At 45.3% G+C, this 14,231-nt stretch overlaps 1 protein-coding gene across 1 annotated transcript in view; it reads left to right on the top strand.

Annotated features, from left to right (window-relative positions):
• LOC122399792 (lachesin-like) overlaps positions 1-14,231 on the top strand; it is a 139,485-nt gene that overhangs the window by 98,029 nt on the left and 27,225 nt on the right. The window contains exons 4-5 of the mRNA XM_043400754.1: positions 6,871-7,078; positions 7,333-7,494. Of these exons, the coding sequence (XP_043256689.1) occupies positions 6,871-7,078; positions 7,333-7,494 (370 nt within the window). The remainder of the gene's footprint in view (positions 1-6,870; positions 7,079-7,332; positions 7,495-14,231) is intronic.

The raw sequence follows: 14,231 nt of genomic DNA, 5'->3' as shown, positions 1-14,231 counted from the left end.
CCGCTGCAGACATTGTAACGCCCCGGCTGCCGCGGAGCCGTTCTGAAATATTTACGGTATCTGGTTCCGATGTATCGATTCTTCGCGCGGTTTCGTACGTTTCTACTCCAAGAAAATATCGGAACGAAAGCAGAATAATATTATTCGAGTTAATAAAACAGTACGATGCCACAGATAGGAAATAAACTCTAGCGGACGTTACCGAAATAAAACAAGATCGAAACGATATTAAATATTCGAGATTGCGATCCGTTAATAAATCAGTTGACGACGGATTCGCTGAAAACGGGACAACGCGAGTTGAGCCGCGAGGCGAGGTGAGGTGAGGCGAGGCGAAAATCTAAAACGCAAATACACGGATTCGGAAACAATGGGAACGGGGCTTTGTTCAATTTCAGAAGGATAATTCTCCCAGTCTATTAATAGAAAACAATGTAAAAAGAGGGGAGTTTGTCCGACCGACATGGAACGAATCGTCGAGCCGCAGGAATCTTGGAAAACGATCGTTGAAACGACGATTCGCGGCGATTAATGCACGAAAAAACAAGCTACGTAGGTACTTACTTAGGTAGGGTCGCTCGTACGCCGCCGATAGACGCGCGCCCGGCCATCGATGAGAAAAAGGCACGCCGAGGGGAAAAAGATGAAGCAAAATCGCGAGGAATGTTTAAATCGTTGTACAAAGTTGCGCGTCATGGTTAAACGTGTCGGAGAGCAGACAGCAGCGTGTTTACCATTTACGTTTACGCGATCGTAAATGATTAAACGAGAAGCGTTCTAGAAGCGATCTATTTCTTAGAAGAAAACGATCAAGATGAAAAGAGCAAAAGACTGGAAAGAAGCTAATGCGCGTTTGGCGTACTGCACGCGAAAGACAGTGATTGCATTATAGGTACATTAGTAGGCGAAAACTCGGCTAAATCATTTTGAAATCGCGCTTCACGCTATCGCCACGGTTTCAATTCGCATATTCCATCGTTGGAGTATCTCCGCCATTTGGCTGCACGAGCTTCGCTTTTCAAATGCCAATAAAACACGCATCAGCGTGTCCACAAAGGACAAAGGAACGTGTCATAAATTCGTTTATAGGCGGTGGTGTCCTTGGCGAATTTCGCTCTTTCTCGCTACTGTTTCACCCAAACGCATACAGGGTGGTTCGAATTTCGACGCGACGCGACGCGACGCGACGCGACGCGACGCGACGCTACGCGACGCGATGCATCGGTGCATCTCGTGAACCGTTCGAAAACAAGAAAGCACTTTCGGGCCTGATGTAACTGAAACTCATTCGCGGCGGCCCGTTAAGTGCATCGTGTGCGATCGCGCTTTGAATCGAATGAAAAGCTCAGAATTTTATCCCCGTGACGTACCAGCGAACAAGCATGTTTATGAGTTTGTGGAAACATGGACGAAGCTGTAAACGTGGCCGGGCTTAAGCTTTATCGTCGTTGTCGTCGTCGTCGTCGTCGTCGTCGTCGTAACGCTCGCCTCGTCTTTCATAAAACTGGATCAAGCGAATTATAAAAAATTCTTCTTTGATTCTATGCGCGGTTAGTTAGCGACGAAACGTTACTCTAATTTCAAAGCTTCGTTCCAATAGTTATCTGTTGGTCGAAATTTTCATTGAGTTAAAAATGTTGCCAAGTATCGTAAATTGTTTGGTGTTTAAAGATAGAGACCCGTATCCGTGGTAATTTCAAGCGTGTATTCGTATTCGGAAAGCCGCGCGAACCGATTTTTCATCGATCAGGAAGTTGGATGCTCGCAGGATAAATAATTACCTCGTATGCAAACGAGAAATGATAGAGACTGAATATTGGGAATAACGATGAATCGATAAAAAGTGGCTCGATGAACGAAATTTATTACACAAGGTAATAATAGCGATGGTAAATTAGCTGTGATTGATTTACGATAGGCCGAGCTTTGATTCATTCGAAACGCTTCGAAACGTTAATCGAACATCGGTACGGTATGAAATCCGTCTGGCTGCACGGTATTACACGGAATTAAATGTAAATATATATAAAAAAAAATTACGAATCCTTTTACGAGTGTCTCGCAACACGAAATATTACCTAAATCTACCGCGGATTCGCTAAAGTGCCATAATTATCGTTCCGAAAATTTCATTCGAATAAACAATAACGAGAAACGGTCTTTTTCCACGCGTACGAAATAGAAAGGAAAACATTGAAACTGAATATTCATTGAACGCGACGGTCGAGAGAAAATAACATCGACAGCGTACACCGAAAATAAGGTATTCGAAATACATATTCTACAGGATTCCAAGCTTTAGTTTCATCTAGCAATTTAGAACATTTCGTTACTCTGTTGTTCTCGTTCGAGCGATGAAAAGAAAATTTCCCTCCTCGAAATTCATTCCTTGTTTGCCGTTTGTTCATTTTGAATATTTTTGTACGATGTTCTTCCTCGACAGCGAAAGAAACGACGATCGGTCGTACGTTTGACCGCGAATTGCTGCTTTCTTCTCGAATATTGAAATGCACGTGCTGCGACTGGAATATCTGACAGTGACGTTAAACAAATACCGAGTTTCGGACGGAAAGTTGCTCGAGCTCTTTGATCAACGCATCAGAATATTCCATCTACAGGGGTGTCAAAGGGGTCTCTCTAACCCCTTTCGCGGAGCCCTTTTCTCTCTCTCTCTCGCTCTAGGATCGAACTCAGATCCCCGACATAGTACTCGATGTCTGGCTAACTCGAAGAAACCGTATGACTTTGTCAATTTGTCTGGATTTAATTATGTCAGGAAGCCGGTGGTATTGTTCCAGGAGGGAATTAAAAAAAGGAACTCTTTCGAATAACGGTAGGATGAATTGCAGCGCTCTGTTGAAAAAATTGCTAGAAACGCGACTGTGACAGAGGCTCGTTGTACAAGGTGGTAAATTGGAAAAAATTGCACGCGTTACGTAGGGATTCGGAGGTCAGAAGCGAAAAAGGGGGGAAAAAAGTGACCGTTCTGTACCGATAGATGTACATACATACGTACGTATTTAGAGAAAGGAAGGTTAAATGTGTCGTGAGATTTGGTAAATTTCCGAGCATTAGGACGGGGTCCGTAAGGCGGTGGTCGTTTCCCCAAGATATTGCAAATCGTACTTAGCCCTCGACCACGGAAAGAACTTTCGCCGTTCGTCCATTATTCGCGGGGGCGAACACGCTGCGGAAAGCTAGCTGGCAGCAGGCCCTTCCGGGAGCAAAAGTTGAGGCAGCACGCTCGAGTGCTCTCGGTAATTACCTAATTAGGAAATGAATTTAATAATTAATTTGCTAACCGGATTACCAGCGAGTGCGTCAAGCGTCGGCGCCGCGCCACGCCGCGCCACGCCGCGCCGCTCCGCTCGGTGGATATGCCGTGTCGGATCTCGCGATCCCTGAAATTATTTTTAATTACCGCTTCGATAAATCGTCGAGTTAGCTCTCGTGCTCGAGATCCGACGATTGCGACCGCCCCACCGCGCCGCGCCGCGCCGCGCCGCGCCGCTCCACGCCGCGCCATCGACGATCGCCACCGACACGCCTCCGGTTAAATTTATGCTCACGTTTAATAAAAGGCTCGATAACGACCGACGATTAACCCAGCAGACCTAAACATGTCTAATACATATTTCTCAAGACAAAGGGAGAATCGATAAACGTCTCGATGATGATAGAAATACATATACATATGTACTATATTTCCCGAATGGTTCCTGGCGTAAACACGCCGACCGACAGAGAAGCGTTAAAGCTAAACACCGCACCGTAGAGAAATAGAAAAACGACCTTGTGGGAAATCAAGCTCGACCTAATGACCGAGCCCCGTCAAACGCCGGGAATATTTTTGCAAACTTGATTAAAACGGGCAACCCTCCTCGATGCTAAACGCTACCCTGTCCTCGGAACGACACCGCTCCGACCTTTTTCTTTCTCTCTTTGTTCCGCTTCCGCTCTCGCTGTTTCTCTATTCCCGGTGTTCCCTGGCATCATCCAGCATTCTCTCTCGTTATGCTCTCGAGCCACTCCCCGTTACCTTTTTACCCATTTTTCTCCTTCTTCGTCCCTGGGACGGCGGAAGTTAATTAAATTGTACAACGGGTGGTCGATTGTTCAGGAAGCTCGCCTAAGCTCCAACTATTATTTATTTTTCCATTCTACGGCAACTTTGCTACCGTATCTAGTATCATCAATGTGTAGCTTACGCGACAATTTCGACCACGCTACCGAACAAAGTATTCCTTCGAGTATTATACATATGTATGTATATCTCGTTCGTAGATATTGGACAGACTCCTTCTTCCATAGCTGGACTGGCTGTCACCTACAACGCGTTCAAGCAGTTTCAACGGCTGAAACAGCGATGTTGCAAATTCTGACGGCAAATCAGCATCGGGGCATACGAGACACGGTTCTTCGAGCACGTATTTAAAGCAAACTGTAAATTCTGCCGCGAGTTTCTGACGTTAAGAGAGCACGTGACTCGGTATATGTACATACATACCTAGCGCGTACAATGCCAGCTGTCAACGGATAATTACTGTCGCTCGCGGGAATACTCGCCGGCGATTCGTATTTCCGGCAAAATTACGAGTTATTCCGACAAGACGTCCGATACCAAAATCTTGGCCTTCTTAATGCATTTTAGAAGCTCGCCAGGCGCAGGAAATACAACAAACCCACCAGCTACCTTTATTCGTTAAAAACTCTATTTTATCTTTACGACTACTATCCATGGTTTACCGACTACGACTCATGGTATTACACCCATTCGAATAAATACAATATCGTCGAGAATGAAAAATTTAGTTTCCGAACAAGAGCACGACCGTTTTTTCGAAAAGTTATATCGTAACAATGATCCTCCGACTCGTTGTTTGTCGCGCAAAAAAAGACCCACCGGATCGGAATAGCGCTTTTTCCACTCGGTATAAAAGCACCGTCACGGTACCAGTTAAGCCTGACTTTGTACCAGTGCCAGGGATTTCAATCGAGGCCGCTAGCGGCACGAGCTTTTCCTCGAGACTGTTTAAAGGCCAATACAGCGTCGCCTTTACCATTACGCGTCACCCACAAACTAACTTTACGATTAAAAATATCTATTTTTATTAATGCGATCGACGGAATTTTCGGTGGAAATTTTAACGCTGCCAACTTTCCTAAAACGCGTTGCACAGAGAACGATGCGCGGCTATGTACATATATCCGAAACCAAGGATTAACCGAGAGTTCGACTACGGTCTAATCTCCCCGGATATGACGTTCCTTCCACTATCTAGCAACTGGTTTACCTATTCTCCTTTGATCCTTTCGACAAATTAGATCAACGAATCGGATCGACGATATTGCGCCTCGCGATGCGATCGAGTTTTCCTAAATTAAATAAAACCAATACGTCGATCGTGTGCCGCGCTATTTAATCTCTGCCCTTCGAGTAATCTCAGCGAGGGAAATTATTTATCTATTAACCGTACTTCAAGAGGACCACCGCGAAACATTTAATAACGAAACAACGAACGCTCTAATTCGCGCAACTTTTTATAATAGATGGATGGGGAGAAATCGACAAAGTGCTACGTCGTATACGTACTTACCTACATAGCTCGCGATGTTTTACGCGACCGATCGACGGATTTCGTATCACGCGATCCGATTATTTTTTACGGCCCGATAAACGCATAGCATACATATATCGTAGCGTGGTGCGATAAGCGAAGAAATCCTCGAGCACGAGAAACTGAAGAAAAGGTTTGGGCAAACGTTGAAGATGAGCAGCGCAACGACGTGGCATGGCGTGGCGTGGCGTGGCGTGGCGTGGCGTGGTGTGGCGTGGCATGGCGTGGAACGCCACGGTACGGTGGAAAGGGTAGCCTGCCATAATTCATCGCCGACAAGCGCACGAGGAGTTGTTGCTGCGTTACGTTGGCGAGATACGCCGAAAGTGGCAGAAAGTAAAAATGAGGAAAAGTGGCGCTTTCGCGCAACCGAGCGTTCTCGAGCGTTGCCAAGGAAATGAAAAAGAACAAGTGCCAGCCGGGAGCACGGCAGAGCCGCGGAAGGGGTTGAGGAAGGGGTTGGGGAAGGGGCTGGGCTTGGGCCGACGGGCCGAGGGGCCGAGGAGCCGAGGGGCAGGCAGTTTAACCCAGAAATCCTCGAAAGTGCATAAGCTTTGTCGTGGAATGAGCTTAGTTAGGGGAACGTTAGCCCAGCGGAGCGTAAAATACGGTCGTAATAATGTTTGTTCATAGGATTTCTGATGCAGCCCGGTTACGCCGGGGCTGTCGTTGCACTCCCTCTAACGGTTGCGTTCTTTCTCTCTTTCGCCTCGACGTGACGCGACGCGACCCGACGCGACGCGACGCGACGCGACGCGACGCGACGCTTGGCGCACTTGCCGTGTTCCCGTATTGCGCTCCACCACTTGTGGAACGTCCAATGACTCTCGGCCCATTGACGAGGGGAAATTCGAAGGATCTTCCGCTGCTGTAGACGACCGTAAAGTTCATCGCGTATGAACAATTTCGCGTCGAATCGGTCAACACAATTCACACCACACTTTCCAATGATCGAACCGATTCAACTATCTAAGCCGAGACTGATTCATCGGTCACCATTATACGTTCCCGTATCAATTATCTCGAAAATATAAATAGATACTTGGCTACATATCAATAATACCACACGCATTCTAAACAAACAAACTGTCGCGCAAATCAGAAAGAAATAACACCGAATTTCCTTCGTTAGCGTATCAATCAAACCGGAAATTCTTCCATTTGACCAATAACCGTCGCGACGATTGCATTATTTCTTACATGATAACCTTTTCGTCGATGAAAGGTGCGAGTGAAATGATCGCGATTACAGGTTGCATGGATTCATGTGGGTCGTCAGATGCTACTCACCGTTCACAAGCACGTTGTCGTCAAGATTCCGAGATTCACGGTATCGCACGATAATCAGAAAACTTGGTTGCTTCACATAAACAGCGTGCAACAAGGCGACAGAGGTTATTATATGTGCCAAGTGAACACAAACCCGATGATGACCCAGGTCGGCTTCCTTCAAGTCGTCGGTAAGCATACTTGATCATCTTTCGGAAGTTTACTACGTCCAACCGTGCATGCGATTATTAATGCTTCGTACGTTGAAATCACGCAAATATGTTGTAAGCACACCTTAACGATTCTATTTATCCTATTTAAAATGATCGATTCGTGGAAAATCAGTTTTCGCGATGAATGAACCGTTTAGAAATAACGAAACGTCCAATGATTAGACACACTATGTCATAATTTTCACTTACTTTTTTTTTTTCTTTCTTTAAAGTTCCGCCGAATATATTGGACTCGTTGTCCACCGAAAGCACAGTGGCAGTACGAGAGAATCAGAACATTACTCTGACGTGCAAAGCGGACGGATATCCCACGCCAAAATTAATGTGGAAGAGAGAGGACGGACAAGGCATAAACATCAATCGACACAAGAAAGGTAAGTCGGCAATTTCTCAAATTATCTCTCGTAGTACATACATATTACGTATTCCCTTCGTGGTCGTGAAATATTTGTAAACGCGCACATTGAGCCAGGATTTTTAATGTATGTTTGATCTTTACCGTAACGTTGAACACCAAAAGCGTCGGTGCGAAACGTTTCATTTCCGGTGATTAAACTGAAAGTGTGACGCGACGTCGAAGCAGCCTACGAGGAAATCGTACATATGTAGGTATGTACGTCGCGATGCGCGGCACGGCGTCGAAAATAATTCCACGGACAGCGCCTGTCCCATCGCTTTTGTTCGTTGCGTTCTGATCGATTTTACGCGTCAAACAATAAACCCCTCGACAGCGTTTCCGGTTATTTTCCTAATACATGGAACACGCGTAAATCCATTCTGGTCAACAAATTACTAGTAATACGACAATTACTCGTTCGTTTACACGGTCGCCAATTCCGCTCGACGAATAGAATAGAAATCTTTATTGCTACAACTTGGTTGCACCTAATAATTTATTTTTCTCGTTTGTACGCATACCGTTAATCGGTTAGCTGGTTCTAATTTTTCGATACATTCGACACACGTCGTACACTAGGAACAACGAAAGCAAACGAATTTCTAAACACGTGTACAATATCGTTAGCTAGGTAGCACGTTTGGTAATAATCGATGAACGAATCGTGGCGTTATTCTCTCGTACGTAACGTCGTAAAATTGTATTTAATTAGACGACATCTTTTTGCGATACGAGGCGACGTAATTCCTAATAATATCTGTCGTTCCTATATCGCGACGTGTATGCGATCTCGCATGCTAACCGTTCATTTTTAAAATAACATGCAGTTCGTGCACGCAGCGCAGTACTGACGACTATTTGCATTTCCGGCAATCCCCGCGTACGTGTGTAACATCAGGGAAGAAAGAGAAAACATTTTTTTCTACAACATGAGACGTATTAGCGATTTTATTAATAAATTGCTTCAATCGTTAGGATAAGTTTCAGTCGGAAATAAGTTGGTAATCGTAGAGCTGGTATTATTCCGTGAACCGCATCGTTATCGACTTTACGCGTCAAGGTTTAAGGTTGGATGGCCGAGTTGAAATTGCACACATTGCGCGAGAAAATTCCCGATGGGTTAGGCGTGTGCGGATTAATGCAATGAACTGCGATAAACTGTACGAGTCCTCCTCTCTATCTCTTTTTCTCTGACGTATAGGCGGGCGTGCGCGTTTACGTGCGCGTTTACGTGCGCGTTTACGTGCGCGTTTGCGTCCGCACCTAGGCACACGTGCCTGTTCCCTTTCATTGCCGTATTATATTAATAATGCAGTTGCGTGTTCGCACGGACGTGACTGTTGCCGGCGTGCGCAGCATTTCCTCGGATACATTTGTGCATAGAAATGTTCATAACGAGCGGTTTCTCGGTGAAGAGTGCGTTGCCGATAACGAGTCTGAGAAATCTGAATCACTCGCGTAAGTAGTCGAATAATCGTCGAGTATAAGCTCGAATTTGCACAAAGAAAGATAACGATGGATACCGAGCTAAACGGTTTTCGTTTTAGCTATTCGTGTTGTTAATTATTGTAAAGACGAATCGATTCTCGAGCGCGAATCCTCTAACAACGTGGCCATCTGTGAATGGAGCGAGGACCGACAGCGGGGGTAACAAAGTGGGCGGTGCCCAATGAGGGAACAGTGGCGGCGACGCGGCGGTACGAAAATTATGCGCACACATGACACGTCCATGAAATATTCACGAGGCACTAAAGATTCACGGTGACTTCGAAATGAGATTAAACGGGGTCTACTAATAATGAATTTTTATCCCGTTGCGTAAATACATGCTTTGTTCCTTTCCAATAATTGAGTATTTTGTTTGTTCGCGTAAAGTAATTGCGACGCGGCGCGACGGTTCGAACTTCTTGCTAAAGCGAAAAACTAGAATGCGTTGGAAAGATTTGTTCGGTTGTGTCTCTAATGAAGCTCGTCGTTATAATTTCTTACAATGTCGAGCGCAATCTAGTTAAAAGTTTAATGTCCCTCGACCCGCTTCTAGTACGTAGAGTAATTCCACGGGCAAGTTGACCGACTTGCGAAAGTCCTGGTGGACTCTGTGTCATCATAAAACTAGATGGATTAAAAGCAGTCGGGGTGGAGGGCGATGGAGGGCGGGGACGGTATAGATCCGGGGCCAGTCCTCCGGGAAGAACCGTGCGTCCTGGTGTCCGGACATCGGAGGATCCGAATGTCAGGATGTCCCAGGTGGCACGGACATTAGCTCACGGGGAACGTGCACGTGAACCGACCACCGTGTTAGGTTGACGGAGCTGCTGTGGTTTGGCTCTGCGGGCCAAACGTCCTTCCGTCGAGTGCAACTTGTATGCACCTAAAAGCCTGATGGCATTTTACGTGCCACACGTTCCCTCTCGATCCTCTATCGCTGCATTTTCAATTATTTTACAACTCGCAGTTTAAATAATTTCCCACCTCGAACCAACTATCATGCGCAGGGATAAATCGTTGAAGAAAGATGTTTCGATCGGAAAGTTGCAAAGATGTACCTACGTGTCCGTAGAAATACGTCCGATAGACCGACTGTTACTTTTACACTGGTAAAGCAACAGGAAACCAAACACCGACCAAGGTTTTAAACGGAAGATGAATACGACGATTGGCATCGATAAGCAAAGTTACGTTATCCGTATCGTGGCAAAGTTCCCGTGAACCGTGCTGGGATGCGAAACTGCGATGAAAAAGGGATCCTCGAGCGTATCCCGAAGATAGGAAAAAGCTCGTAACTTTCCTGGCCGTGGCACGAGGTAGCGGTAACCTCGCTGGATTATCGGAAATTCAACGTCATCCTGTTTCGTGCAAGTAAACACCGTTGAACCGAATCGTCCATCTGGAAGATTACGTAGGATCGGATCCGATCGTTCCTGGAATTCGAGACTCGCACGAATTCGTACTCGCTGGTACACACCTGATCCTAACGTTTCGGACTTGTCTAGATAATACAGGAAGCCTGTATTTCCGCAGAGAAGGAGAAAGTAGAGACCGCCGTTTTCCTGAAATTAATTCAATTACATCGAGCGAGAAAAGTTGATTAATCTCCAATTTAAATGTATGGGTTGACGTTCTCTAATGATGAAACGTACGTACTTACACGGTTCGCGATACGATGGAATCGTTTGTCCTTTCAACGTTTTCTTCGTCCGACGACTATCCTTGTAGAGCCGAAAAAGCAGTACGCGAGCTTAGCTTGCTAGCTAACTTTCCAGCAGGATGAACCGCCTACAGCCTAGGTTTGCCGAGCAGAATAAGATACCGGTTTCTCTCTCTCTCTCTCTCTCTCTCTCTCTCTCTCGTCTGCGAGTCGCCGCGGATTCTTTTCTTTCGGCACGCTAATTTCTGCTAATTAAAGCCGCTCTGGTTTCCAAAGCATTCAGAAGCGCGCTGCTGCGAGAAAAAGCAGAAATACGTAAAGAGAGAAACAGAGAAGAATGAAGGAAACCCAGGGAAGAAGTTTAAAATCGCCTGGCATGTTTACCGAGTCTTTTTCCAGCCGCGGTTGTCAAAGCTGACCCCGCTGAAACGACCGACCAAGACGCACTATTTTCTCCATCTGGCGAATCGTCCGATCGGATCTATTTAGAATAGAATGTAATTTAGGCAAGACCATTACTCGTACTTACTCGCAGTCGGTCGCAGTGGAAACTTGGACTTGGCCGACAAAGTGTCGGTGCACACGGTCTATCTCGTGGCGCTTTGACGCCGTTCGTCGACGTGGAAATCCGGCCGATGCATAACGAGCGGCATATCCTATACCTAATATCGTTCGATAGAAGCGGCTGTGCACGGAACAGGGATGAAATTTCGTATACGCTGCGAGTTACAGGATCGTTAAAAGTTACCGACTTGGCTAAATCGGCCGGCGAAAACGACCCGCGTGCCCGGACGTTCCAACTCGATACGATACTATCCAACTGCCAACGGAAATTTACAAACACCGAAATACTTTATTCGACCGTATCGGTTCACGCTGAATCCTATCGCGTATGGATTTCTACGACGAATTACAAGTTTCCCCATCGACGTAGATACTTGAAAAACCTGTAAAACGGAATCGATGAAAAAAAAATAAATCGGCGATCAACCGTGCCCCTGGCTGGACGCGCAAACGATCAATTTGAAAAAATGAAGAGTAACAGCCGGCACGCGTGTAAATATAATACATAGGTTTCATCGAGAAGGTTGGATTAATCCGGGCACAGCCAATATCTATAATACTTCATTCTATTTATTGCGCTTCGCGTGTATTTACACATATTGTAAATACCGAGGCATCGGTGTACGCCGGGCGGGCGAATCCTGTCAATATTGTATCGGGATTGGCCGGGCCGGGCGTCGCGCGACTCGCGTCGCAATATCGCGACCGGTATCCATGCGGCGTAATTAAATGTCGCGTAATGATCGAGCCAAGCCCGCTCGGCACTTTGCCGATCTACCGAAATATCGGCATGTCGAAGGATTTACGAAAGATAGAAAATATGGCCAGAGAGATAAATAAAAAAAAAAAAAAATTACACGTTGGCTCGCCCCGCGTCTTTGATCCAACGTCATCGCGGATTAAGCTTTCCCCTTCGAAAGCTTTGCTAATTTGTTTAGGATCGTTGCCGCGTTTCCCGCGGCCAGTTTCGCGTCCAATTTATCGACCAACCAATCCCGGCACGACTCTTGTAAAACCGTGCCACGTCGCGCTGCGCCGTAAATATCATCCTCGATTAATCGCATTCGCGACTAATGCTCGCGCAAACGGAAAATCACGGAATCGGAAGGCGACCACGGTGAATGAAAATGCTCCTCGCCGCTATCGAACGACAGTTAATATTATCCCTTAACTCTGTACCATGTTCTGTCCCGCGTGGAGAAATCCGAATTGTTGTCGTTTGCGCGAACGTTAATAGCCAGAACGATCAATATTTGAGGATACTACCGAAATTCGCTCTCTGTGTAGACGCTTATGACGTTGATTTAACGTGTACGATATTATTGAACAAATATGTGCTGTGTAGATATTCGATTGCACTTTCGTCGCGCTGTATATTTTAATTGTCAACCAACTGTAAATTTTAAACACGACCGGCGCATTACGAATCTCGTTTTTTCTGCCGCGCGGTAAACTCGTCGCGTATTTCCATTCAACTTTTAACAATCTCGTCGCGTTCGATGGTATCGGTGAAGCAGAACCTTCTCCCTATAATCAGATTGCGATTAAGGATCGCATCGATCGGCGGATCGCTCGCGGTTGTGGTTCGAAGGAAATCTGATTGCGTGGTAAATTTTTAATTTAAGAGTAGAGCGCAGTGAAATATTTATCATAATATGTATATGCACAGGGTGTTCGGCCACCCCTGGGAAACAATTTTAATAGCCGATTCTAGGGGTAAAAATAAGACGAAAATCAAGAATATCAATTTGTTGATCGAGGCTTGGTTAAAAATTTATTAAGAAAATTAAATTAAACAATTTCAAGTAATTCTGCAAAAAATTATTTTCAATTGCGGGTGTCACGTACAATAATTTTTGGTACTTTAAACGTTAATAACTTTTTCACGAAACCTCGATCAAGGAATTACTATTCTTGATGTTCGTCTTATTTTTGCCTCTAGAATCATAAACATCGATCGAGGATGCAACGATAAAGAATTAGAGAAAAAAAAAGCGTCGAGACCAATATTTATTTTTATCCTATCAGCCTATTTCGTAACGAATCTACTTCGCGCACGGCTAACTGGCTACGAGTGCGTCGAAGCTTACGTTTCTTCCACTCGGGCGCAAATAGCCATTAAATCCGATCCGTTGGCGCGCCTGCCAACGGGCCATACAATTTTCCCATCTATTTCATCACGGACAGATTTATCGGCATCGTCAGCGCGTCGCCTTTTACAGCCAGGCATTGCCCAACGACTCTCGATTGCTTCTTCCTCTTCCTCGTCCCGTGGATACCCCTTTGCTGCCGCAGGATCCCAGAAATTCTTTAACGTTTCCAACAAATTTATAAGATGGTATTCTGATTATTGCTATTACGGATGTTTGATGAAATTTTCTAATCCAACAATTAATAGTTGAATAAAATTGACAAGTTGTAGTTGCGAGCCAGCCACGGTCTATCGTCTACGATATTACAATCTACATATACACAGGAAATTGCATCAGCTTGCAAAAAAAGAATGGTGAAACGAACGCGAGGCAAGTTCTATTGGTATTCTTTCGCGCAACACACTCGGTACCACGATAATGAAGTTTTTTCCTGTCGCCGATCGTTACGCATCATAAAAATTTTATTGAAATTCTACTTTCGGAATGGCTATTAGCAGCGACGAGCTTGATGCATCGATCCGCATCCCAGCTTTCAACGAGTTGCTTTCTAAACGTTTTCGCTGCCAATCGACGAATACATTAATACGAGAGGAATCGTTACTAAAACGAACATACATACATACATACATTGCGAGTCGATATCATACTGTTTGAAAAAAATAGATTCCACTCGCGTATTACGTTGGATACGGCCGATGAAATCGTCGTAAGAAGCAAAATGCTTGCGAACGACTGCTTCTCCACTGACTTACCCAAACCTATGAGTACGCTTAATATCGTTACGTTTTATTTACAGTAGATACGTAATTACACGGTTCCGTTGTTCGGTCTCTCGGTTCTTTTATCGAT

This window comes from Colletes gigas, unplaced genomic scaffold (assembly GCF_013123115.1).
Source record: "Colletes gigas isolate AHSC1104 unplaced genomic scaffold, ASM1312311v1 Colletes_gigas_Sc00015, whole genome shotgun sequence".
Lineage (NCBI taxonomy): Eukaryota > Metazoa > Arthropoda > Insecta > Hymenoptera > Colletidae > Colletes > Colletes gigas.
The sequence above is the reverse complement of the archived record's forward strand: the minus strand, read 5'-3'. Positions and strand labels throughout refer to the sequence as shown.